General features: G+C 50.4%; 1 protein-coding gene across 4 annotated transcripts in view; it reads left to right on the top strand.

Annotated features, from left to right (window-relative positions):
• Window positions 1–26,066, top strand: part of MYH10 (myosin heavy chain 10) — a 128,892-nt gene that overhangs the window by 89,876 nt on the left and 12,950 nt on the right. For 3 of the 4 annotated variants that reach the window (XM_054393715.1, XM_054393714.1, XM_054393716.1), the window contains 17 exons: window positions 1,261–1,375; window positions 6,724–6,917; window positions 7,912–8,033; window positions 8,516–8,585; window positions 8,684–8,844; window positions 9,750–9,858; window positions 9,944–10,075; window positions 11,964–12,170; window positions 14,285–14,422; window positions 15,777–15,900; window positions 19,263–19,434; window positions 20,128–20,340; window positions 20,451–20,595; window positions 22,928–23,134; window positions 23,530–23,634; window positions 24,631–24,783; window positions 25,777–26,025. In XM_054393715.1, the coding sequence (XP_054249690.1) occupies window positions 1,261–1,375; window positions 6,724–6,917; window positions 7,912–8,033; window positions 8,516–8,585; window positions 8,684–8,844; window positions 9,750–9,858; window positions 9,944–10,075; window positions 11,964–12,170; window positions 14,285–14,422; window positions 15,777–15,900; window positions 19,263–19,434; window positions 20,128–20,340; window positions 20,451–20,595; window positions 22,928–23,134; window positions 23,530–23,634; window positions 24,631–24,783; window positions 25,777–26,025 (2,616 nt within the window). Of the gene's footprint in view, window positions 1–1,260; window positions 1,376–2,778; window positions 2,842–6,723; window positions 6,918–7,911; window positions 8,034–8,515; window positions 8,586–8,683; window positions 8,845–9,749; window positions 9,859–9,943; window positions 10,076–11,963; window positions 12,171–14,284; window positions 14,423–15,776; window positions 15,901–19,262; window positions 19,435–20,127; window positions 20,341–20,450; window positions 20,596–22,927; window positions 23,135–23,529; window positions 23,635–24,630; window positions 24,784–25,776; window positions 26,026–26,066 lie in introns of all 4 variants that reach the window. The other variant, XM_054393713.1, reaches the window with a different exon arrangement.

Genomic DNA, 26,066 nt, shown 5'->3' with positions numbered 1-26,066 from the left:
GAGGTATTAAGGTAATGATCTGATCTAGTTTGGGATGCTGGAAGCATTTCAAAAGTGGCTTTCCTTCCAAAGCCTTCAGTTAAAAATAGAAGGCTCTGGTTGTGGCAGAATTATGCTTTCTATGAAGAGATCCTGTGTGAGTTGGAATTTTAGGGCACTCTTTTGAGTTGGGATGAAACCCATGTTGGTAGCAACTGCTGAGCTGCAGTTCAGTGGCAAACCACAGAATTGGTTCTTTCCAGATAAGAGCTTTGTTTGTTTTCCTTAGAGAACAAAGTGTTGAATTGCTGCAGGGAAAAACCAAACCTTCATGCTGCAGCACATCTGTAATTTACTTTCTAGTCATCTAGACCTGTGCTGGAGTTGGGTTTACATCTTCACAGTGAAAAGTGAAGCTTTATTTTGGCAATAACCCTGAAAATGTTCCCAGCTGGTAGTGGGCAACAAGTCAGATTGCTAAAGCTGGAAGAGAACTCCCAGTGACCCTTTCAAAAGAATAACTTCTGGTGGTGCTTCAAACTGTTGAGAAGGCACAGCTAGGTCAGGCTGGGAGAGTTAGAGATCTTCAGGCAGAAGAGGAGAAGGCTCCAGAGAAACCTTAGAGCAGCCTTGCAGTACTTGCTCTGTAAGGCCCCTGTGCTGCCCTCCCTCTGGGCTTGCTGAGAAGCCAGGCTCTGGTGCTCCAAATGGAGCCAGAAGCTCCACTCCCTGCTGGGAATGTCCCCAGCAGCTGCTCCTGAGGGATGCTTCCCACTGCCTGGCCCTACAGCAGTGTGGATTTTGTGCCCATTTCCAACCACTCTCTGCCCTGATTGCTAAAGGTAGATTTTTACTCATTAAACTTCCTCAAGTATCCAACAAAACCTCAGCAGAAAGGGTGACCGGCTGGTGTGAGGTGTCCCTGCCCATGACAGGAGAGTTGGAACTGGATGATCTTCAGGGTTCCTTCCAACCCAAAGCATTCTATGAATCCTTATTATGAGGCTGCTGGACCACTGCAACAGGTTGCCCAGGGAGGTGATTGAGGCCTGGAGATAATCAAGGTCAGGCTGGACAAGGCTCTGAGCAACCTGATCTAGTTGGAGGATGTCCCTGTTGACTGCAGGGGGCTTGGACTTAGATGACCTTTGGTGGTGCCTTCCAACCCAAACCATTCTGTGATTCCAAAGAGAACAGGAGGAAAACACCACTATGGCTTTGGTGCTGGGGGATTTCAAGCTGGTGCTTTCTCTGCTCACATGCAACTTGGCTGCTCTGCAGGTGGACTACAAGGCAGATGAGTGGCTGATGAAGAACATGGACCCTCTGAATGACAACGTGGCCACCCTCCTGCACCAGTCTTCTGACAAATTTGTGGCAGAGCTGTGGAAGGATGGTAAGAGAGCCTGCCCTGAGCAAGCAACTTATGGGTGACTTTACCTTGCTGGATGAGTTTGAGGTGTTTTGTGCCTGTCCCTTCTCACCCTCCACTTCACATGTAATTCTCTACAGCATTTTTCTCTCCCCTTCTAGTGTCCAAAGTAGAAGGAAGCTGGGTTGCAGCTCTGGTCCCTTGCACATGTACCATTTCTGAGTAGCTGCTTCTCATGTTCATTATCTGAACTGTAACCTCTTGTTACTCTCTGTCAGATCTCATGCAGAATCCTGTGCAAAACTTCTTAGTTGGACTTGCTGCAGTGGAGTCCTGACTGTGAGCAGCTCTAGTGGTGGCTCTGTCAATAAACCGTAGGCTGATGTGAGCACCAGCACAGTTTCATGTGCAGTGGTGGGTGACACCCTGGAAGTCTGCATCCCTCCCCAAAGAAAATCCTGTGGCAGCCATAGCAGTGCTTGGATAGAAAAAGAATGAAATTAAGCTCAGTGAGCTGCACACTGCTCATTCCCTACTTTACCTGCATGGCAGCTTCAAGTATTGTCAATATTTTAACCAAAAAAAACCCTCCAAGAAGCAAAAATAGCCCAATAAATACTCAGCAGGGGCTTGTCCAGGCTAGTTTTTACCAGCAGAGTGTATTAATTAGAGTATATTTATTTGTCACAGTATCTAAAGCCTGGAGGATCTTATTCAAGGAGGAAATGGAGAAGAGGAGGCCCCAAGGAGACCTCACTGCAGTTTTTCAGCACTCCTAAGGGCCCTATGAGAAAGATGGGGACAATCTTTTTAGCAGAGCCTGCTGCAGCAGGCCAGGGGTGATGGTTTTAAACCCAAAGAGGGTAGATCTAGACTAGATAGAAGGAAGAAATGTTTTGTGATGAGGGTGGTCAAACACTGGAACAAGTTGTCCACAGAGATGGTAGAAGCCCCATCCCTGGAAACATTCCAGGTCAGGTTGTTTGGGGCTGTGAGCAACCTGCTCTTGTTGCAGATGTCACTGCTGAGTGCAGGGGCTTGGACTGGATGAGCTTTAAAAGTCCTTTGCAACCCAAACCATTGTGGGATTCTATGACATGAAGCTTGTGGCACAGCTGATGCTGTAGGTTACTGCTGAGTGTCCCTCTTGGTTCAGCTCCAGAGGGCACTTTTAATGAGTAGATAAAGAACTTTTTCTCTGGGGATCTGCTCCTTTTTGCACAGAAGCAAAAGTGGTTTAGGGCTAAATATCCAACCCCCTCCTCCCCCAGATGATGGAAGTGTGCATGGGATGTGGTGTGGCCTAATTGCTGTTGTAGCAGAGTTGAGTCTGTTTGCAATTGCTAACCCTGTTCTCTTGTACTAACTGAAGTGTCTTTGTGTATCTGCTCTTCTGTCTTTCTGTTTCTGCTGTTTCTCTGCCTTAGAGATTCAGACTATTCAGAGAGCCTGTTTCTATGACAATATTACTGGTCTTCATGATCCACCAGGTGAATGGCTATAAAGCAGTAGGCCTCCTGAAGGCAGGGCTGTGGGATCTCCAGGAAAACCATGTGTCTGCTCGTAGGCTTGCATGAACTTTGTCATTTCATGCTGCCCTTAGGTATCCCTCCACCAGGCAGGTGGTGTCCAAGTGCATACCTACCCAGCTGCTGCTGCATACATAGAGCATCTCCAGTTTATGCACTGCATTTGAGCATTGCAGGTTAACAACAACAAAAGAGGTTTGTTGCTTCCTAGCTCCATGTTGAGATGCAGAATTGCTTCTGAAGTGAGACCTCAGGTAGCTCCCAAGCACCTGAGAGAGTGCACAAGCTTTGGAACACCATCAAGCTGCTTTCTGCAGTCCAACATAGGGGGAACTCTGCAATGTTTTAGCACGTGGGTGGTGGAGCTGGAGGTGGTGTGGAAGCATCAGAGGAGTGCTGCAGTTGTAGTGGGGGCAGGAAGGGGAAATCAGCTCCCACCAGGCTTGGTGGGCTTGTTCCTTTACTTCAAACTCTTATCACACTCTGCAACTACCTGTAGGGAAGTTGTAGTAAGGTGGGGGTCAGGCTCTTCTCTCAGGCAGCTTGTGACAGGATGAGAGCACAGGCCCTGTGAGGAGAGGCTGAGAGCCCTGGAGCTGCTTATTCTGGAGAGGAGAAGGCTGAGAGGGGATCTGATGAATGTCTATTAATATCTGAGGGCTGGGGGTCAAGAGGGAGGGGACAGGCTCTGCTCAGCTGCACCCTGGGATAGGACAAGGGGCAATGGATAGAAACTCCAGCACAGGAGGTTCCACCTCAGCATGAGGAGGAACTTCTTCCCTGTGAGGCTCCCAGAGCACTGGAACAGGCTGCCCAGAGAGGTTGTGGAGTCTCCTTCTCTGGAGCCTTGCCATCCCCATCTGGATGTGTTCCTGTGTGACCTGTGCTGGATTCTATGCTCCTGCACTAGCAGGGGGGTTGGACTGGAGGATCTTTGGAGGTCCCTTCCAACCCTTGACATCCTGTGAGCCTGTGAGAGGGTATGGCCTGAGACTGTGCCAGGGGAGGTTTAGGTTGGATGTTAGGAAGCACTTCCTCATGGAAAGGGGAATTAGACACTGGAATGGACTGCTCAGGGAGGTGGTGGAGTTGCTGTCCCTGGAGGTGTTTAAGGAAAGGTTGGATGTGGCACTTAGTGATCATGGTCTGGTCCCTGTGGTGGTGTTGGGTCATAGGCTGCACTTGATGATCTCAGAGGTCTATTCCAGCCTCAACAGTTCTATGACTCTGTGAATTGGGGTGCTGCCCTTTGGAGAAGCTGCACAGATTGGAATGTTTTGCTGAAGGTGCTTTAGATATTTTATCCAGCCTCTTCCCCATCTCTGCATTCCTCTCCCCAAGCTTAGAAATACATCTGGAGCCCTCAGCACAGGAAGGACGTGGACCTGATGGAGTGGTTCCAGAGGAGCACCATGACAGTGATCACAGGGGGATTGGAGTACCTCTGTTACAGGGACAGGCTGAGAGCTGGGGGTGTTCAGCCTCAGGAAGAGAAGGCTCTGGAGAGACCTTAACAGCAGCCTTCCAGTACCTGGAGGGGTTACAGAAGGCTGCAGAGGGGCTGTTTGCAAAGGCCTGCAGGGACAGGAGCAATGGTTTGAAATGAGAGAAAAGCAGATTTAGATTGGATGTTAAGAACAAGTTCTGCACCATGAAGGTGGTAGAACACTGGAACAGGTTGCCCAGGGAGGTAGTCGAAGCCCTATGCCTGCAGATGAATTCAAGTTGAGGCTTAACAAGGCTCTGAGCAGCCTGATCTAGTTGGGGATGTCCTTGCTAACTGCAGGGGGGTTGGACTGGATGACCTTTGGAAGTCCCTTCCAACCCAAACCATTCTATGACTCTATGAAGGTTGTGCCTTCAGATTTTAGGTCTTTACTTGGGTTTCTCTTCATGCTAGATCACATGCAAGGGGGCAAGGTGGTTCCTAGCTAGAGAGGCTTTGGCCAGTGGATGAGTCTTCAGCTGTGCTGCTCAGGGCCTGCACTAACCTAGAGGGAAAGCTTCCATTTAACTTTCATAATCCTTTGGAGATCCCAAGAACCACCTTGTAGTTGGACAGAGGGGAGCAAACCAAAAGGTACCCAACAAATATTATTTACAAAACTTTCATACAAGGCCAGAGGCTGATTGGTGTCCACTCCTTCATGATGTCTGGTGGGTGCTTGGTTCTAATATCTGCACACTGCTCAGGACTGATCCCCACTGATCTCTAAGCAGTTTCTGGTTTAGAACTGAATTCTGCTTCCAAGTAACTCTTCTGACCCACTTGCCACCTACTTATTCTTGTCACTTCAACGAGCAGCTGAGGTTCTGGTGTTCAGAGCCATGTGCAGGAGCTGGACTCTGCTCTCTGCTGCAAGCAGGGCCTACAAGTAGTGATCCAAACTTGCTGCCCTCTGTTTTGCTGCTTTTAATGTTCCTTTGAAACCCATCTGAGTACAAAAACTAAATGAAATTTTGTCACTTCTTTGACATCTACAAAACAAATTCCGTCAGCAAGGCACAATTCCCTCTGCTGTGCTTTGAATGAGTCTGAATTCAGCAGCTACCTGGATGATGGGAGAGAGGGGACCCTCAGCCAGTTTGCTGCTGATATCAGACTGGGAGGAGTGGCTGACACCCCTCAGGCTGTGCTGCCTGTGAGACCTGGCCAGGCTGGAGAGAGCTGGGCAGAGGGAACCTCATGAAAGTCAACAAGGGCAAGTGCTGGGTCCTGCACCTGGGGAGGAACAACCTCTGCACCAGGACAGGTGAGGGGAGACCTGCTGGGGAGCAGCTTTGTGAAGAAGGAGCTGAGAGTCCTGGGGAGCAAGAAGTTCCTCATGAGCCAGCAATGTGCCCTTGTAGCCAGAAGGCCAATGGGGTCCTGGGGTGCATGAAAAAGAGTGTGGCCAGAAGGTCTAGGGTGGTTTTCCTCCCTCTCTGCTCTGTCTGGGTGAGACCACACCTGGAATACTGTGTCCAGTTTTGGGCTCCCCAGTTCAAGAGAGACAGAGACCTGCTGGAGAGAGTCCAGTGGAGAGCTGCCAGGATGATTGGGGGACTTGAACATCCCTGTTATGAAAAAAGATTGAGAACCCTGGGGCTGTTTAGTCTTGAGAAGAGAAGGCTGAGAGGAGATCTCCTCAATGTCTGTGAATATCTGGGGGGTGGGTGTCAGGATGAAGGTGCCAGGCTCTTTGTGGTGGTTCCCAGTTATAGGACAAGGAGCAATGGGTACAGGAACCCAGAAGGTTCCACCTCAACATGAGGAGAAATTTCTTTGGTGTGAAGGTGCCAGAACCCTTAACAGGCTGCCTAGAGAGGTTGTGGAGTCTCCTTCTCTGGAGGCTTTCCAAACCCAGCTGGATGTGTTCCTGTGTGACCTGCCCTAGGTGACCCTGCCCTGGCAGTGGGGTTGGACTTGATCTCCAGAGGTGCCTTCCAACCCCTACCTTCTGTGCTGCACTTGCAGCAGACACATGCAGCTGCCTAGCTCCAGGCTTTCAGCCTGGGAGCATTTTTCATCGCAGGAACTCAATCAGTTGCTGGTTTCCAAGAAGCTTTCTCTCTGAGAAGCTGACTTCAAGCAAATGGCTTCACTGGTCATGTAGAGCTACAAGTAAAGAGCTGGGTATTGTAGTTTGTCCCTCCCAAAGCTACACTCTTCTGCTGTCTGGGTTTGTGGCTTTTGGTCCCACTGCTTGTGCACAGCGTGTCCCTGCTGACTGCCTCGCCCTGGCGGCACCTCCTGCCCCGCGTCCTGCCAAGCTTCTGCTGCTGCCCTCCTGCTCCTCCTGCCTGCCTCTCTGCCTGCCTCACCTTAAAGCCCACTTCACTGTTTCCTCCTGCCCTCCCTAGTGGATCGTATCGTGGGTCTGGACCAGGTGACTGGGATAACAGAGACAGCCTTTGGCTCTGCCTACAAGACCAAGAAGGGCATGTTCAGGACCGTGGGGCAGCTCTACAAGGAGTCTCTCACCAAGCTGATGGCGACGCTGCGCAACACCAACCCCAACTTCGTGCGCTGCATCATCCCCAACCACGAGAAGAGGGTAGGTCCCACGGCCCTCGTCTCGTTCCTTCTCCTCAGGGGAGTCCTTGCACCCTGTCTGTTTGTTTTCTGGGCAAATCAGCAGCCACAAAGTTTCACCAAGCTTTCATGCTGGTGGGCAGCAAGTTTCTGAGCAGTGTGCCCCGGTGGGCAAGAAAGCCAAGGGTCTCTTGGGCTGCATCAAGAAGAGTGTGGCCAGAAGGTCAAGGGGAGGTTCTTCTCCCCCACCACTCTGCCTCAGTGAGGCCAAACCTGGAGTCTTGGATCCAGCTCAAGAGAGACAGGGAACTACTGGAGAGAGTTCAGCAGAGGCTACAAAACTGCTGAGGGGCCTGGAGCAGCTTTGTGAGCAGGAAAGGCTGAGAGCCCTGGGGCTGAGAGCCTGCAGAAGAGCAGCCCCAGAGGGGAGCTGAGCAATGCTCAGCAAGAGCTAAAGGGAGTCACTGTCCCTGGAAGTCTTTAAAAATAAGACTGATGAGGCACTTAATGCCATGGCTTAGTTGATTAGGTGGTGTTGGGGGATAGGTTGGACTAGATGATCTTGAAGATCTTTTCCAACCTGGTTAATTCTGTGACCTATGGGGGGCAAGAGGCTGGGGCCAGAGTCTTGTCAGTGGTGCCCAGGGACAGGATAAGAGGCAATGGGCACAAAGTGGAAACCAAGAGATTCCATTTTAACATGAGGAGAAAGTTCTTTGTGAGAGTGCTGGAGGCCTGGAGCAGGCTGCCCAGAGAGGTTGTGAAGTCTCCTCGTATGGACAGTTTCTAAACCCAGCTGGGCAAGCTGCTGTGGGTGCCCTGCTTTAGCAGGGGTGTTGGACTGGGTGGTCTCCAGAGGTCCCTTCCAACCCCTAGTAACCTCTGTTTCTGTGGTTTCCTCAGTATTTCCTGCACATCCCCTTATTTAGACAGCTGTCTCTGCAGAGATTAGCCTGGAGCACTTACACTGCACTTGTTCATGGCTACACATTAAATCAGTTGTTTTGTTTCTCCAGGCTGGGAAGTTGGATCCACATCTGGTTCTAGATCAGCTTCGTTGCAATGGGGTTTTGGAAGGCATAAGGATTTGTCGACAAGGGTTTCCAAACAGGATTGTGTTCCAGGAATTCAGACAGAGGTAACAGCAGGAACAGCCTCTTGAACTTTAGCAAGGTTCCTTGTTAAATAATTCATGGCACCCAAAACTCTCTCCTATTCCAAATGGAAGAAAATCTACAACTATGGCTGAGGTCTTGAAGTGGCTCAAACTCAAAGCGCTTAAATGCTACAAGTTTACTCTAAAGACTGTAGGGAAGGGGAAGCAATTTAAAGTGAACTGGAGCAGGCTGCCCAGAGAGGATGTGGAGTCTCCTTATCTGGGGAGATTCCAAATCTGACCATTGTGATCCTGGGCAAGTTGCTGTGGGTGCCCTGCTTTAGCAGTAGGGTTGGACTGGATGATCCCCAGAGATCCCTTCCAACCCTACCATGCTGGGGTTCTGTGACTGCTATACAAACCTTGTGGAGAGGTCCCTTAGCCCAACTCTTGGTGGCTGTAGCTGTGTGAGTTGAATGGAGCTGGTGGCTGGATGTGAAGGTTTTGTTTTCCTGTCATTGAAGGTACGAGATCCTGACTCCCAATGCCATTCCCAAAGGCTTCATGGATGGTAAGCAAGCCTGCGAGCGTATGGTGAGTGTTCACACCTCAGCAATGCTCTAACACTGAAAAGCTGCCACAGCGACTGGCCTCTTCTTGATGTAAAACCAATCTGCTTCCTGTCCATCCAGATCAGAGCCTTAGAGCTGGACCCCAACCTGTACAGAATCGGGCAGAGCAAGATCTTTTTCCGGGCTGGTGTATTGGCACACTTAGAAGAAGAACGAGACCTGAAGATCACAGACATCATCATCTTCTTCCAGGCTGTCTGCCGAGGATACCTGGCCAGGAAGTATGTGTGCCCTGCCTGCTCCTGGGGCTGGAGCTTCTCATGGGCATCTGCAGCTCCCTGAGAGGAGGCTGCAGTGAGGTGGGGGTTGGGCTCTTCACCCTCAGGTGATAGGAGGAGAGGAAATGGCCTGATATTGTGCCAGGAAAGGGTTAGGTTGGAGATGAGGAAAGATTTCTTTGCTGCAAGAGTGGTCAGGGAGTGAAAGAGGCTGTTCAGGGAGGTGGTGGAGTCCCCATCCCTGGAGGTGTTCAAGAAACCTGTGGCCATGGCACTTGGGGCCATGGTTTAATGGTCATGGTGGTGTTGGGTTGAAGGTTGAACTGGATGACTTTAGAAGGCTTTTTCAAGCAAACACTTCTCTGGTTCTATGAAAATTTCCTCTTCAGGAGATTAAAGTGAGCTGCCTGATAATCTGTGGTTGCATCCAGGGTCTTGGGTGAATTTTTGCCTTACAAGAATTTACCTCTTCAATCCTTCCCCATCTCCTGTCCTTAATCTTTCCTGACACCTGCAGCTCTCTTACACCAGCATAGCTGATGGCTGTAGAAAAAAAATCATCTCTCCTTCTGCTCCACTGGAGCCTCTTAGAAGTACTTGGAAAGCTGTTTCTATGAAATGAAAGGACAGTTCAGAGTCCTGATTTTAATCTTTGTAAGAAACAAGCCTGTAAGAGGAGGAGCAAACAGCATTTGTAGCTCTTGTTTTGAAAGAGGAGAATCCAGCTCCAGTTCTGCCCCTGCACTTCAGGAGCCAGCACTGATAAATCAGTGTAGTCCCTTAAACTTCCACATAATCCTCTTTATGCTCTGCAAGTGTTCCAGGGCAGGGTAAGCTAACAATTGAGAGCATGGGCAGATGATCAGCTGTGTTCAGCACGAAATGCTTTGCTCTTTTCTTGTCTTCAGGGCCTTTGCAAAGAAGCAGCAGCAGCTGAGTGCACTGAAAATCCTGCAGAGGAACTGCGCCGCGTACCTAAAGCTGAGGCACTGGCAGTGGTGGAGAGTCTTCACCAAGGTTCCTTCTGTTCTGGGATGTGCTTTTTGACTCCTCTAAATAGGTGGGAAGCAGCTTCTGACTTGTTCATCTCCAACCTTTGCAGGTGAAGCCTCTTCTTCAGGTCACTCGTCAAGAGGAAGAGCTGCAAGCCAAGGACGAGGAGCTGATGAAGGTGAAAGAAAAACAGACAAAAGTGGAGGCAGAACTTGAGGAGATGGAAAGGAAGCATCAACAGGTTTGTGTCCAGGAGCAGCTTTTGCTATCTAGACTGTGAATTGCATGAGATCCCATGGAAGGGAGCCGTGCTGGGGGGACAGCTGTGAGCTCCAGCACTGAGAATCAGGCAAACTAACTCCTTTCCCACTCAGCTGGAAATAGGAAGATGTGGCATGAGCCATTCCTCCAGGAAAAGTGGAGGGTTAGGATGGAGATTAAGAACAATTTCTTTGCTGCAGGAGTGGTCAGGCATTGGAACAGGCTGCCCAGGGAGGTGGTGGAGTCCCCATCCCTGGAGGTGTTCAAGAAATGTGTGGCCATGGCACTTGGGGAGAAGATTTGATGGCCATGGTGGAGTTGGGTTGATGGTTGGACTGCAAGATCTCAGAAGGCGTTTCCAACCCAAACAATTCTATGGTTCTATGAACACCAAACTGGTTTCCAGCCTTTCCTAGTTCCCAGGGGAACTTCAGTAGCAGTTGTTTGCTATTGTCAGGGTGGGATGCTTCTGTGGTGGGCACATGCTGTTTAAGACAGGATATTGGTGATGAGTGCCATTGGTATCCGTTCAGAGGAGCTCAAAGCCTCAGCAAAGTCAGTCCTGTGTTTATCACTGTGGTATTTTGAGATGTGCTGGAACTGGGGTGGAGAGCTAGAAGGGCAAAGCATCAGTGCCTGGTGATGACAGGGCTGGCAGGTCTGTCCTATGAGGAGTGCCTAAGGCCACTGGGTTTGTCTGTGCTTTGGAGAAGAGGAGGCTGAGGAGCAACCTCATTGTTCTCTGCAGCTTCCTGAGGAGGGGAAGTAGAGCAGGAGATGCTGATCTCATCTCCTTGGGAAGCCATGAAAGGACATGTGGGAATGGGCCAAAGCTGCACTGGGGGGAGGGTCAGGCTAGATGCTAGGAGCCATTTCTTTGCCCAAGGGGTTGTTCAAACACTGGAACAAGCTTCCTAGAGAGCTGGTGGGTGCCCCAAGCATTTAAGAGGCATTTAGACTATGCCCTTGACAACAACTTTGACTTCTGTTCACCCTGAAGGGCTCAGGCAATTGGTCCAGATGGCCACTGTGGGTCCTGCCTAGCTGCAGTATGACACAGCAAGAGGTAATGCCTTGCAGTGACTCCAAGTGCCAGCTTCAGCCCATGGCACTGCTCTGCCACTGTGCAAGGCTGAAAGCCAGGATCTGTCCAAGGAACAGGCACTGCCCTCATCAGAACAGGGCAGGTGGAGCAGGGGCAGTGGGATTTGTTCCTTAAACTGGGGGGAACATGACTGAATATTGCTGTGGCCCTGCTGAGAGAATTGGTTTCCTGGGGCCCTCACTACAAGGACATTGAGGGGCTGGAGTAGGTCCAGAGAAGGTCATCAAAGCTGGTGAAGGGTCTGGAGCACAGGTCTGGTGAGGAGCAGCTGAGGGAGCTTAGGATGTTCAGCCTGGAGAAGAGGAGGCTGAGGGGAGACCTCATTGCTCTCTACAGCTCCCTGCAAGGAGGCTGCAGTGAGGTGGGGGTTGGGCTCTGCTCCCTAGTAGCAAGTGATAGGATAATAGTCTCAAGCGTGGCACCAGGGGAGGTTGGACATTAGAAGAAACTTCTCTGAAAGGGTTCTCCAAGCCTGGCACAGGCTGCCCAGGGAGGTGGTTGAATGCCCATCCCTGGAGGTGTTTAGAAGATGCAGAGATGTGGTGCTGAGGGCCATGGTTTAGCAGCAGCCTTGCTACCCAGAGAGAAGAATTAGAGAATGGTTGGACTCTATCTTAAAGGTCTTTTCCAACCCAACTGATTCCATGGTTCTATCTTTTGGACTTCTGATAAATGCCTCTGCAGTTGTCCTGTGTGTAATCTCTCATAAGGGACCTGGAAATATTATTTCTACTGCTTTACTACTTTTTGTGTATGTTTGCAGCTTCTGGAAGAGAAGAACATCCTTGCTGAGCAGCTACAGGCTGAGACAGAGCTCTTTGCAGAAGCTGAGGAAATGAGGGCTCGCTTGGCTGCCAAAAAGCAAGAGCTGGAAGAAATTCTTCATGATTTGGAGTCCAGGGTTGAGGAGGAAGAGGAAAGAAACCAGATACTGCAAAATGAGAAAAAGAAAATGCAGGGTCACATCCAGGTATGGTTCTTGGTGCTGGAAATGGAGAACCATGAAACAGGACATTTAAGGAGGGGAAGCTCCCTCAGCATCTCAGCCTGGAATAGGGACAGGATGAAGGGCAATGGCTTTGAGCTGGGAGAGGGGAGATTGAGACTGGAGATGAGGAAGAAATTCTTTCCAGTGAGGGTGGGGAGACACTGGCACAGGTTGCCCAGGGAGGCTGTGGATGTCCCCTCCCTGGAGGTGTTCAAGGCCAGGTTGGATGAGGCCTTGAGCAAGCTGGGCTGGTGGGAGGTGTCCCTGCCCATGGCAGTGGGGTTGGAACTGGATGATCTCTAAGATCTCTTCCAACCCAGCCCATTCTGTGATCTCTACAGCATGGAGGAATTTAGCTCCTTAGCAGCATGTGTGGAATAAAATCAGGTGGAATGTTTATCCCTTCCTGTGTTCAGTGCATTTAGCTTCTTGTGGTCTGCAGGCACATGAGGGTGAGGAGGGAAAGAGAAGTGTCAGTGCCCTGGGAGCTGCTGTGTTTGCAGGGAGAGTGGAGAGGGGGAGAAACTGGGAACAACCTCATGGAGCTTCCCTGCTGTCTATAGAAACAAAGACTGATGGGATGGTGTCACTTGTCAGAAGTGTTCCTTTGGGAAAGAAATCCAGCCAGGATCATGATAAGCAGCTCTCCTTTGACTCCTGCTAAATGAAACCAGCTTTATCTCTTCCAAGCTGCCAGGGTCTGGGGTGGTTTTGTGCAAATCTGATGGTTTAAGGTGTTCCCTTTTGAGTAACAGGGACCTTGAAAGAGGAATAGCTGAGAACTTTACCTTTTGAAATATCCAAGGTGCTTGAAGGGGAAATAAACCCCAAGTCTCACAGCCCCTGATGCCTTTTGGAAGTGTCCATGAATGCGTGGCTGAGAATCTTACTTAAAATGAAGAGAAGCACACTGGAATCATCTCCCAAGGGAAGTGGTGGATTCCCCTACACTGGGCAGCTTAAGACTCATCTTGACAAAGTGCTGGGCCAGCTCATTTCAACTCTTCTGTTACCTAAAGAGCTTGAACCAGGTGATCCTTGGGGTCCCTCCCAACCTGGCCTGCTGTGATATTGCCCTTCTGGTCACATCCAGCTTTTTGTGCCAGGATCTGAACCATTTCAGCTGTGATCCTGCGATGAGATTCACACTGACGTCAGGAGGGGTTTCCTGTGGTGACTCTTGCACTTAAACACCAGGTGCCCTATTCAGATGCTGGGGAGTCTTTGTCCTAAAGCCTGATCTGTTTGGTTGTCACCAAGTAGAATTTGTTATTTTTTAATGCAGAATGAGGAAGGTGAAGGACTCTGAGTGTGTCTTTCTTAGACAGCACACTTCAGCCAAAGCTCTGCACTCAGCTCTGGTAGGAGGCCACACCTGGACTATTGTGTCCAGTTTTGGGCACTCAGTCCAAGAGAGATGTGGAGGTGCTGGAGGCAGTGCAGAGAAGGGCAAGGAAGCTGGGAAGGGCCTGGAGAATAAATCTGATGGAGAGCAACTGAAGGAGCTGGGGTTGGTTAGTGTGAAACAGAGGAGGCTGAGGGGAGACCTCCTGGCTGTCTACAGCTACCTGAAAGGAGGTTGTGGAGAGGTTGGTGCTGGTCTCTTCTCACAGGTGATTAGTGACAGAACAAGAGGGAATGGCCTCAAGCTGCCACTGGGTAGGTTTAGACTGGACAGTAGGAAACGTTTTTTCCCAGCAAGAGTGGTCAGGGGTTGGAATGTGCTGCCCAGGGAGGTGGTGGAGTCCCCAAGCCTGGATGTGTTTGAAGGTGGTTTGGCTGTGGTGCTTGGGGCTATGGTTTAGGAGTGACCCTTGTAGAGCAGGGATAATGGTTGGACTTGGTGATCCTGAGGCTCTTTTCCAACCTGAATGATTCTGTGAAATCCAGAGCAGAAAAGATTCCATCTGTGCCACATGGCCTTTAATTTGCTCACCAGCTCAGTGACCCTACCAGTGACTCCAGCAAAGCATATGGATTTGGAGTGTTGGTTAGGGCAGGTGGCTCTTCAAAATCACACATCTCTGTCACCCAGTTAACAATGCAGCAGGTGGCTAAGGTGGAAGATGCACAGAGGCTGTTGCCTTTCTTCCCAGGACCTAGAGGAACAGCTTGATGAGGAGGAGGGAGCTCGACAGAAGCTGCAGCTTGAAAAAGTGACAGCTGAAGCCAAGATCAAGAAGATGGAGGAAGAAATCCTACTGCTGGAGGACCAAAATTCCAAATTCTTGAAGGTGAGACCCAGTATTCATGGTGGAGGTTCTGCACAGAAGTCATGGCAGTGCCACAGGACAGCTCTCAAAGCATTGGAGACTGCTCTGAGTTGATCAATGAAGTTTATGCCTGTGGGGCTTGGAGAGGTTGAAGCTGAGACACTGAGAGATTCTTTAGGCCTTCAAAAGGGAGGTGTTTGTCCTGCAAGCTTTCCAATGAGACTGCCCAGTCTAAGAGCTGGAAAGTGGTACTCAGAGTTGGTAAGTCTGAAGGAGAGGATGGCATGCAGCAGGACCTGGACAGGCTGGAGGGGTGAGCTAAGGAAAATCTCATGAGGTTCAATAAGGTCAAGTGCAAGGTCTTGCACCTGGGTTGAGGTAATCCTTGATGTAAGTCCAGGCTTTAGGGGGTGATGAGATTGAGAGCAGCCCTGCAGAGAAGGACTTGGGGTGCTGGTGGGTGAGAAGCTGGACAGGAGCCAGCAATGGGCACCTGCAGCTCAGAAGGCCACTGGCAGCCTGGGCTGCATCCAAAGCAGCATGGCCAGAGATGGAGAGAGGGAATCCTGCCCCTCTGCTCTGCTCTGCTCTGGGGAGACCTCACCTGCAGGGCTGGGGCCAGCTCTGGAGCCCCCCAACACAGGAAGGACATGGAACTAATAGAGAGGGTCCAGAGGAGGCCATGAAAATGGTCAGAGGGTTGGAGCTCCTCTGCTGTGGGGACAGGCTGGGACAGTTGGAGTTGTTCAGCCTGGAGAAGAGGAGGCTCCAGGGAGACCTTAAAGCAGACTGCCAGTACCTGGAGGGACTACAGGGGAGCTGGGGAGGGACTGTTTGCAAAGGCCTGCAGTGATAGGATGGGGGACAATGGCTTGAAATGAGGGCAGAGCAGATTTGGATTGGATGTGAGGAAAAAGTTCTGCACCATGACAGTGCTGGAACACTGCAACAGGTTGCCCAGGGAGGTGGTTGAGACCTCATCCCTGGAGATACTCAAGGTCAGGATTGACAAGGCTCTGAGCAACCTGATCTAGTTGGGGATGTCCCTGCTCAGTGCAGAGGTGGTTGGACTGGATGACCTTTGGAGGTCCTTTCCAACCCATTCTGTGACTCCATAGCTACTCTTGCTCTTTACAAACATTACCAAAGGGGTACAGCAGATGCTGTCCCACAACCAGGCCTCCCAGGTGTTACATTCACTTTCTTGGAAAACAAAAATTTCTGTTCCTATAATATCCCATCTGGTCCTTAATACTGACAGGTCAGTCACTTGAAATCAGCCTAGATATGCTCTGAGAGATCTCTGTCTGGATTGCCTATGTTCAGTTATTTATTTGCAGATTATGATCCTGAAGTTCTTCTTTCTCCCACCCAGGAAAAGAAGCTGATGGAGGATAGAATTGCTGAATGCACTTCTCAGCTGGCTGAAGAAGAAGAAAAGGCCAAAAACTTGGCCAAGCTCAAGAACAAGCAGGAAATGATGATCACTGATTTGGAAGGTTTGTTCTTCTTGGAAGCTTTGTCCAGAGGAGGTCCCAAGGCTGGAGCACCTCTCCCATGGGGACAGGCTGAGAGAGTTGGGACTGTTCAGCCTGGAGAAAAGGCTCCAGGCAGAACTTAGAGCAGTCTTCCAGTACCTGAAGGAGCTGGAGGAGAGCTGGGGAGGGACTTTTGACAAGGGCTGGGAGTGCCAGGACATGGGACAATGGCTTTGAGCTGGGTGAGGGGAGATTGAGACTGCAGAGGAGGAAGAAATTCTTTGGGGTGAGAGTGGTGAGACACTGGCACAGGTTGCCCAGGGAGGTTGTGGAGAGTCCAACCCATGGAAGTGTTCAAGGCCAGGCTGGATGAGGCCTTGAGCAAGCTGGGCTGGTGGGAGGTGTCCCTGCCATGGCAGGGGGGTTGGAATGGATGATCTTGGAAGGTCCCTTCCAACCCAACCCCTTCTGTTTCTTACCACATTTGTCTCTTAACAGCTTAGACACTGTGCTGGAAGGGAATGGGACCTGCTCCAGTGTGCAGAACTGTAACCTTCTATGTCCATGTCTTAACAGCTCTTATCTTTTCTGCACCTTGAAATACAGCCTTGCTCCATCTGGCTGCTCAGTCTGTCTCCTGCTTAGCTTGTTAGGTTCCACTGCTGAGAACCCATTTTGTTTGCAGACACACTCCAGGCTCTGCTGCTGCACACAGTCCCTTGGGCCCAGGGTCACACATCTGTCCTGGGAAGGTGCCCTGCACCAGCACTTTGGAGCAACCCACATCTGGGGGGAGTGTTTGTAGGCAGTCCTTAGGCTTCCAATATTGCTTGAAGAAGCAAATCTAAATTGTTTTGCTTGATGCTTTGTGGAGCTAAAACGGTTCCACCTCTTTGACTCGTCATTCCTGACTGTGCTGTCCCAGGCTGCACTGACCCTGTGTGTCACCTTGCTTCATTTCAGGGGCTTTAAATTGCTTGTGGCTGTAAATAGCCTTTGTGCAACATGAATGAACTGCCAGGGCAAAATTTGCCCTAATTGTCCTCATCTGGCAATAGTTTTTGCATGTACTCTCTGTGGCCTGTTCTAGAATCATAGACTTGCTTGGGTTGGAAAAGCCCTCTAAGATCATCAAGGCCAACCATCAACCCAACACCTCCAGGGATGGGGACTCCACCACCTCTCTGGGCAGCCTGTGCCAATCCCTGACCACTCTTGCAGCACAGAAATTGTTCCTCCTCTCCAACCTAACCCTCCCCTGGCACAATTTCAGGCCATTTCCTCTCCTCCTATTACCTGAGACTAGGGAGAAGAGCCCAACCCCCACCTCACTGCAGCCTCCTCTCAGGGAGCTGTAGAGAGCAATGAGGTCTCCCTCAGCCTCCTCTTCTCCACACTAAACACCCCTAGTTCCCTCAGCTGCTCCTCCCCAGCCCTGTTCTCCAGACCCTTCCCCAGCTTTGTTGCCCTTCTCTGGACCTGCTCCAGCAATTCCATGGCTGTCTTGCTGCATATGCCCAAGGTGCTGTGCTTATGGAAGAACACCAAAGTTTCATCTCTGTATAGGAAGGTATTGAACTAACAGACTCCCCAGTGCAGTGGTGGAGTCCCCATCTCTGGAGGGATTGATAAGCCATGGAGATGTGGTGCTGAGGGCCATGGTTTAGTGGTGCCCTGGCAGTGCTGGGCTAAGAGTTGGACTTGATGATCTTAGTTCTCTTCCAACTAAAACAATTATGTGACTGTGACAGGGATAGGAGGTAATAGATGATCCTTTTCTTTCAAAATCATCTTCAGAGGCCTTAAAGTGGGCAGAAGTGAGCTTTACTCACTGGAAAATACTGCTGGAGTAGTTGTGTGCTTAACTCAGGACTGGTGCTTCTGAAGGCACTTGACAGATGGGGTTGGTTATGGGACTGTTCCCAGGCTGATGACCTTAGAAATGGAAATTTAAAGTTAAATACAAGGCCTGCAGTTTCCTGGCCAATGAAGCACAGCAAAATAATATTTACTCTTGGAGGTGATTCAAGAAGCCATTAAAGTCTCTCTGGTAGAGTCTTGGCACTGCTGGGCCCTGAGACTTGAATTGAAGGGCTGTGAACTTCCCCAATTACAAAACTGGGGCTTCTGACACTGTGCTCACTGGCACTCACCAGGAATGTGACGTGAAAACAGAGGCAAAAGTGCTGGACTTTGAACAAGGAACCATCTAGAACAAGTTTCTTTAGATTGTCCACCTCTTTAGATATGGTGCTGAAGGACATGGGCTAGTGGTAACCTGGCAGTGCTGGGTTCATGGTTGGACCTGGTGATCCTAAAAGCCTCTTCCAACCAAAAGGATTCTATCAGTCTATGTCTGGGAGATGCCAAACAAACCACAGGTAAATCCAAGAGATAATTCTTGAAGATGTCTCCCTATCTGTGTAGAAGATGATATCCTGACCCAGCAGCAGGCTTAAGGAGGGGTGAGAGAAGTCATAAAACCATAGAGCAGGGAGGAGACATCCACAGCCTCTCTGGGCAACCTGTTCCAGAGTCTCACCACCCTCCTACTGAAGAACTTCTTCCTCCAGTCTGTGGATTCCTCCTCCTTGGAGGTGTTCAAGGCCAGGTTGGATGAGGCCTTCAGCAGCCAAGCCTAGTTGAGAGGTGTCCCTCCCCCTGGCAGGGGGCTTGGAATAAATGATCTCTGAGGTCCCTTCCAACCTAAGCCATTCTATAAATATCTGGCCTAGCAGCTCCAACTGCCCTTCTGTTAGATCCCACTCCTTATTTTAGGTCACAATGAGGTTTTTTCAATTCCTTGTTTCAATCTTTTTTGTTTTTTTTTCCAGTCATTGCCTGTATTTTAGGACTTTATCTAAACCATGCAGTTCTGTTTGGCCATTTCATTCCCAGTAATCCTTCCAGCTGCAGGCTGGACAAAGAACTGGCAGAATATAAGTTAAAGTTTCCCCTCACCCCTTCCTGCCCCTGAACCTTATGATAGAATAGTTAAGGTTGAAAAAGCCCTCTAGGATCATCCAGTCCAACCAGCAACCCAACACCACCATGGCCACTAAACCATGGCCCCAAGTGCCATGGCCACAGGTTTCTGGAACACCTCCAGGGGTGGGGATTCCACCACCTCCCTGGGCAGCCTCTGCCAATCCCTGACCACTCTTGCAGCAAAGAAATTTCTCCTAATCTCCAACCTATACTTCCCCTGGTTTACTTGAAGCCATTTCCTCTTGTCCTATCACTAGTTCCCTGTGAGAAGAGCCCAACCTCCAGCTCACTCCAGCCTCCTGTCAGGGAGTTTGTAGAGAGCAGGGAGGTTTTCCCTCAGATAAGAAGAGAAAATGAAAAACCCAACAAGTAAATCCAATTCTTTTCTTTCTTAGAGCGCTTAAAAAAGGAGGAGAAGACCCGCCAGGAACTTGAGAAAGCTAAAAGAAAACTTGATGGTGAAACAACAGATCTGCAGGACCAAATAGCTGAGCTGCAGGCCCAGATTGAAGAGCTGAAGATCCAGCTGGCCAAGAAGGAAGAGGAGCTGCAGGCTGCCCTTGCTAGGTCAGAGCACAGTGGGGGACACAGCTGGGCAAGTGTGGTGCAAACCTGCTGGCCCAGGAGGAGTTTCAGCTGAAACTGGGAATGGTTAAAGCAGAGGGCAGCTGATCTTTGTAGCAGAGCACCTCTGGACAGCTGTGCTGTGTGTAGACATGGCAAAGAAAGCCTTAAAGTGTTTCTCAGCATCTTTACTCTACACACCTGCAAACACTGAAGTGTCTCCAGGGAACAGCAGAGTTTGGGCTCAGGAAGCTTTTGGAGACCCACAGAGTTCAACACCCAGAGGCGGAAAAAAACTAATTTTCAGTGAGCCTCTTAATGAAGTACTTGGACTAGGTGGGGTGGAGGTCATCAAGATGTGTGTGATGCTTTTTGATATCAGGTAAACACCTTTTGTGTTTTTTGAGACATGATGTCTGATTTTGCAGGCAGGGAAAAGCCTCCAGGTGGTGCATTTTGGGGCTGCTTGTGTGTGAACTGGAAAGCTTCAACACCCTGGTGAGGCAGCTGTAGTACTGGAGGCACTCTGCTTCTCACCATCACAGTGGTGCTTTCCTATCTAGGGAGTTTCAGAAGGTCTGTTTTGATTCTAGTGCTAGGGTTGAGATGTCACTTCCATAATTTAATGATAGACTGCTGTGAGAACAGCTCTGGAGTAATCCAGGGGGGGCTCACTGTTGTGCCTCTGTCCACCAGAGGGGATGATGAAGCAGTGCAGAAGAACAACGCCCTGAAAGTGATCAGAGAGCTGCAGGCTCAGATTGCAGAGCTCCAGGAGGATCTGGAATCTGAGAAGGCATCACGCAACAAGGCAGAGAAGCAGAAAAGAGACCTGAGTGAAGAGCTGGAGGCTTTGAAAACAGAACTGGAAGATACCTTGGACACCACTGCAGCACAGCAGGAGCTGAGGTAGGCTTGGATGGCTGCAGGGGAGGAACCATTGGAAGTCCTCTGTCATTGAATTTAAAAGGCTGATTTTTTTTTTTTTTTGGGGGGTAACTCTTTGATGCTTCCTCTAGGACAAAGCGTGAGCAGGAGGTGGCTGAGCTGAAGAAAGCAATTGAAGAGGAAACCAAAAACCATGAAGCACAGATCCAGGAAATCAGGCAGAGGCATGCAACTGCCCTGGAGGAGCTCTCGGAGCAGCTCGAGCAGGCCAAGAGGGTGAGAGGAAAGCTAACTGCAGAAAGGCACTTCTGTGCCCCAGGCCTTTGCAGGAGGGCCCCAAGTGTTGGAGCCAGTTCCCCAAGTGTTGTCCCAGCCACACCTGCAGAGCTGGGCTGTCATCTGGATGTGCATAGCAGGTGTAGGTGAATGCATCACAGCCTGGGCTGCAGCAAAAGCAGTGTGGCCAGAGGTGGAGAGAGGGAATCCTGCCCCTCTGCTCTGCTGAGACCTCACCTGTAGGGCTGTGTCCAGCTCTGGAGCCCCCAGCACAAGAAGGACATGGACCTGCTGGAGAGGGTCCAGTGGAGGGCACAATGATCAGAGGGCTGAGAACCTGCCCTGTGGGGACAGGCTGGGAGAGTTGGGGCTGTTCAGCCTGGAGAAGAGAAGGCTCCAGGGAGACCTTAGAGCAGCCTTCCAGTACCTGAAGGGGACCTACAGGAGGGCTGAGGAAGGACTGTTGAGAAGGGCCTGTGGGGACAGGACAAGGGGCAATGGTTTGAACCTGGAGCAGGGCAGATTTAGGCTGGGCATCAGGAGGAATGCACAATGAGGGTGGTGAAATACTGGCACAGGTTGCCCAGGGAGGTGGTTGAGGCCCCATGCCTGGAGACATTCAAGGTCAGCCTTGCTGTGGCCCTGATTACTTTGCTCTAGTTGGAGGTGTCCCTGCTGCCTGTAGCTGGGTTGGACAAGATGACCTTTGAGGTCCCTTCCAACCTCATGCACTCAGTGAATCTGCCTTGGCATCTGAGAAATGTCCCTTAGGCTTGGAAGTGGCACACCTAGGGACACATCATGTCCTGTAGCCATTCTCCAGCTGCTGAGAGCCAGATCTCTGTGTGAGTGAGCTGCAGTGCTCCCACGTAAGGTGAATGTAGTATCAGCACTCACAGCTGAGCTGGGCATGCAGGCAGTGGGGAAGGTTCTGCCAGCCTCCCTTAACTTGACACCTGTGCTGTGCCCCCAGTGCTAGGTGCCTGTGGAGCATCTCACCAGTTTGCACAGCTGTGTTCTGGTGTTCTCTGGTGACCACCTCCAGAGCAGGCAGGAGGATGCTCTCCCGGGTAGCATAGATATAGCAAGGTGGGGGTTGGTCTCTTCTCCCTGGTAAGCTTTGATGCACAAGAGGAAATGGCTTCAAGTTGCACCAGGACAGGTTTAGGTTGGACATTAGAAGAAATTTCTTCCTTGTAAAGGATTCTTAAAGATTGAGAGAGTTTGAGGACTCAGCTTGCCAGGGTGCTGGGCTGTCTCATTCTAACTCCACTGTTACCTAGAAAGTAATCCTTCAGGACCCTTCCATTCTGTGGTGGAATCCCCAGGCCTGGAGGTGTTTAGATGAGGCAGAGATGTGGTGCTGAGAAAGATGGTTTTAGCACCAGGCTTGGTAGAGTTAGGCAATGATTGAATTTAATCTTAAGATCTTTTCCCAGCAAAATGATTCATTGGTCCTGCTGGTGCAGGTTGAGCGTTGGGCACAAAAAGCAGGATTATTCCAACACTGCCAGAAAAAGCCCCACCCTAAAGCACCTTCAGTTTGTGAAATGCTGCTTTGGGTCATTCCCAAATGTCCCTGTGTGCAGTCCATGTGTGGCAGTAGTGTAGTATTTTATGCTAAGTGAGAAATGTCGTAGTTGAAGCTGGTGGAAATTGTACTTGGCACACCTGAAGATCTTACTCATGTCTTCTGCTCCTTATTCATGAAAGAAGATGGAAAGGAAGAAGAATACCCTGCAGCCTTCACCAAAGGGCCTGTGCTGTCAGTGTAACAATGGCACTTAAACACCCCTGAAGTTAATGACTGTTTTTACACCAGATTTGTGACAGCTGTCTGGGTGGTGCTGAGCAGAGCTTTGGTGTGCACTGGCAGGCTGCTGTGCCTCCTGAAATGAGGGCAGCTCTGGCTGATAGCTTTCCTTTTCTTTCTGTGAGATGAGCCATGCTGAGCTGGTAATGGGCACATTCCTTCCTACTTACAGTGCTACTCAAACAGGCATTTTCCAGCACTCACATCCCAGATTTTGTTGGCTTCATGGAAGTATCTTCTGCTCCTCACTGCTGCTTGCGAGAGGAAGGTGGAATAACCTGCATTAACCTGGGCTTTGGCTGCCTACAAAGAGTGCTCCATTCAACATTTTAAACACTCTCTACTCTGCTCAGAGCTTACTCAGCACTTGTTTTATCTTTTTCAACTCGATCTGATTTGCTGCATGGTTTTGAGCAGAAACCTTTAATTCACACACGGAGTGTTGGGTTTCTTTCTTTCCTTTTACCATTCCTAACCAAGTGTTGATTTAATTTCTTTCTTTCCTTTTGCCTTCCCTAGTTCAAAGCAAATCTTGAGAAAAACAAGCAAGGTCTAGAGTCTGACAACAAGGAGCTGGCCTGTGAAGTGAAGGTGCTGCAGCAGGTGAAGGCAGAGTCTGAGCACAAGAGGAAGAAGCTTGATGCTCAGGTTCAAGAGCTAACTGCCAAGGTCACCGAAGGAGAGAGGCTGAGGGTGGAGCTGGCTGAGAAAGCCAACAAGCTGCAGGTAAGAGAAGCTGGAGAAGAGCAGCCCCAGAGGGGAGCTGAGCAATGCTCAGCAAGAGCTGAAGGAGCTGTGGGGGGCAAGAGGCTGGGGCCAGACTCTCCTCAGTGGTGCCCAAGGACAGGCCAAGGGACCATGGGCACAAACTGGAACCCAGGAGGTTCCACCTGAATGGGAGGAGAAAGTTCTTGTGAGGGTGCTGGAGGCCTGGAGCAGGCTGCCCAGAGAGGTTGTGGAGTCTCCTTGTGTGGAGAGCTTCCAAGCCCAGCTGGGCCATGGTGATCCTGGGCAGGATGTTGTGGGTACCCTGCCACCTGGTGTCTGTGGAGGTTCTGTGGGGTGCAGGCTTTGCTGTCAGCCAGCCACAGTCTCTCACCTTCGGTCTGTCTGCTTTGCAGAATGAGCTGGATAATGTCTCAAGTCTCCTGGAGGAAGCAGAGAAGAAAGGCATCAAGTTTGCCAAGGATGCAGCCAGCTTGGAATCTCAGCTTCAGGATACACAGGTGTGTGGGCAGGGAGGCTCCAGCCTTGCACTGGAGCTTTGTTCTGGCTTCAATGCATAACACAAAAGTACATTTCCAGCCTTGGTTTGGAAGATCCCTTGTGCAGAAGCTAAAATGGGGTGTCCCGTGGTTGCTCAACTCCATGTGGAGCCAATTTTTCATCAGCTAAGATTCAAAACTTGACAGACTGGAGCCTTTCAGCTTCTCTTTTCTGTCTTAGACTCTATGGGAGAGAAAAATGAAATCCAAAAGTGCTTTTCACTTAGAATATGAATGTAAATAAGACCCTTGGGATGTGTGAAAGGCACAAGGGACAGCACTCTTGTCTTTTACTGACAGCTGAAGTTCAGCTACCAGGGTTTGGGTTGGAGTTCAGCAATGCACTTTGCTGCATGTATTCATCACTCAAATATCCTCTTTTCATCTTCCTTTTGTGAGAATGCTGACTACTTGAGTAGTGTTCATTACAACTGGAGAGGTCTGGGAGGAGCAGGATGGGGAAGAGGGGATGGTGGTGGTCACACCTTCCATTAGTCTGTGCTGACAGAAGGCTCCACTGCCAAACTCCAGCTGTCTTGAACCTCCCCTTTCTCTTGAAACCTTGGCAGTGTGCTGCCATTGCAGGCTTCCTTGCTCTGCATTCCTCCTGAGTGCTTTAAAATAGTTGCTCTGGATGCTTGGCTGAGAGCAGAACAGGAGGTTTGGAAGGTGACTTCTGTGCTCATCCCTTTAAAGATGACAAAGTATCATCCATTAACATCTAGACCAGCCCAGGGGCACAGATTCCCTGCTCAGAAAGGGGTTTTGTAAAGCTGGAAGTGTGCCCCAAAGGAATGACCAGGGCCTGTGGAAAAGCCAAATCCCAGCTTGTCTGTGGACAAAGATGCTGTGAGAAAAGTAACCAAACCTGAAGTTCCACATGGAGGAGGAGGATGGTAGCCCAAGGCCACTGCAAACCCAAGTGAGCTCTGGATGTGCCTCATGTTTGTGTAACAGGAGCTGCTTCAGGAAGAAACCCGCCAGAAACTCAACCTGAGCAGCAGGATCAGGCAGCTGGAAGAGGAGAAGAACAACCTGCAGGAGCAGCAGGAAGAGGAAGAGGAGGCCAGAAAGAACTTGGAGAAGCAGATGCTGGCCTTGCAGGCACAGGTAAGCTGTTATAAATGGCAGGACTTCTGTAAGGCTCTCTCATCCTCACTCCAGGAAGGACACTGAGGGGCTGGAGCACATCCAGAAAAGAGCAGCAAAGCTGGAGAAGGGTCTAGAGAAGAAGCCCTAGGAGAGCAGCTGAGGGAACTGGGGCTGCTTGACCTGGAAAAAAGAAGGGGAGATCTCATTGCTCTCTACAGCTCCCTGAAATGAGGTTGGAAGGAGGTGGGGGTTGGCCTCTTCTCCCTAGCAACAAGCAACAGGACAAGAGGAAACTGCTTCAACTTGCCCTAGGAACGGTTTAGGTCAGACACTAGAAGAAACTACTGCCCTGAGAGGGACCTCAAAGCCTGGCACAGGCTGCCCAAGGGAGGTGGTGGAATGCCCATCCCTGGAGGTGTTTACAAGAGGCAGGGATGTGGTGCTGAGGGCCAGGGTTTGGCAGCAGCCATGGCAGAGTTAGAGAGTGGTTTGGACTCCATGATCTCAAAGGTCTTTTCAGCCAAAATGATTTGTGATTCTGGGAGGTCAGCACATTCCAGGTGGGATGTATTGGTGCCCCAGCCCTCTTGAAGAGGTGCCATGGAACTTGCACACATGCTAGACTAGGTTTCAGAACAGAGTTTCCTGTGGCCTTTCTCCTCCACAGAAATGATCAGGACAACCCAGTGCCATGGGCAGGATTTGAGGGTGCTGGAGCCCTGGAGCAGGCTGCCCAGAGAGAGTCTCCTCTGGAGAGCTTCCAAGCCCAGCTGGGCCATTGTGCTCCTGGGCAAGCCACTGTGGGTGCCCTGCTTGAGCAGGAGGTTGGACTGGATGATCTCCAGAGGTCCCTTCCAACCCCACCATGCTGAGATTCTGTGACTTTCTGCTGCTAGCTCCCAATGCCTGTGTCACCCCAGCTAGCAAGGACACCTCTGTCTGGGGCTGTTGGGACCTGCTGCCTTCCTTTCCCTCTCATGCTGCACATTGTTTTCTTTCAATGCCTTCCAGCTGGCTGATGCTAAGAAAAAGGTGGATGACGACTTGGGAACCATTGAAGGCTTGGAGGAAAGCAAGAAGAAATTACTGAAGGATATGGAGTCCCTGAGCCAGCGCCTGGAGGAGAAGGCAATGGCTTATGACAAGCTGGAGAAGACCAAGAACCGCCTGCAGCAGGAGCTGGACGACCTGATGGTGGATCTGGACCACCAGCGCCAGATTGTCTCCAACCTGGAGAAAAAGCAGAAGAAGTTTGATCAGGTAGCCTGGCTCCCTGCCCTCTTGCTGCTGGCTGTGATTGC

Source organism: Indicator indicator, chromosome 29 (genome assembly GCF_027791375.1).
Source record: "Indicator indicator isolate 239-I01 chromosome 29, UM_Iind_1.1, whole genome shotgun sequence".
In the NCBI taxonomy this organism is placed as follows: domain Eukaryota; kingdom Metazoa; phylum Chordata; class Aves; order Piciformes; family Indicatoridae; genus Indicator; species Indicator indicator.
Note: the sequence above shows the minus strand (reverse complement) of the source record. Positions and strands in the feature narration are given on the sequence as shown.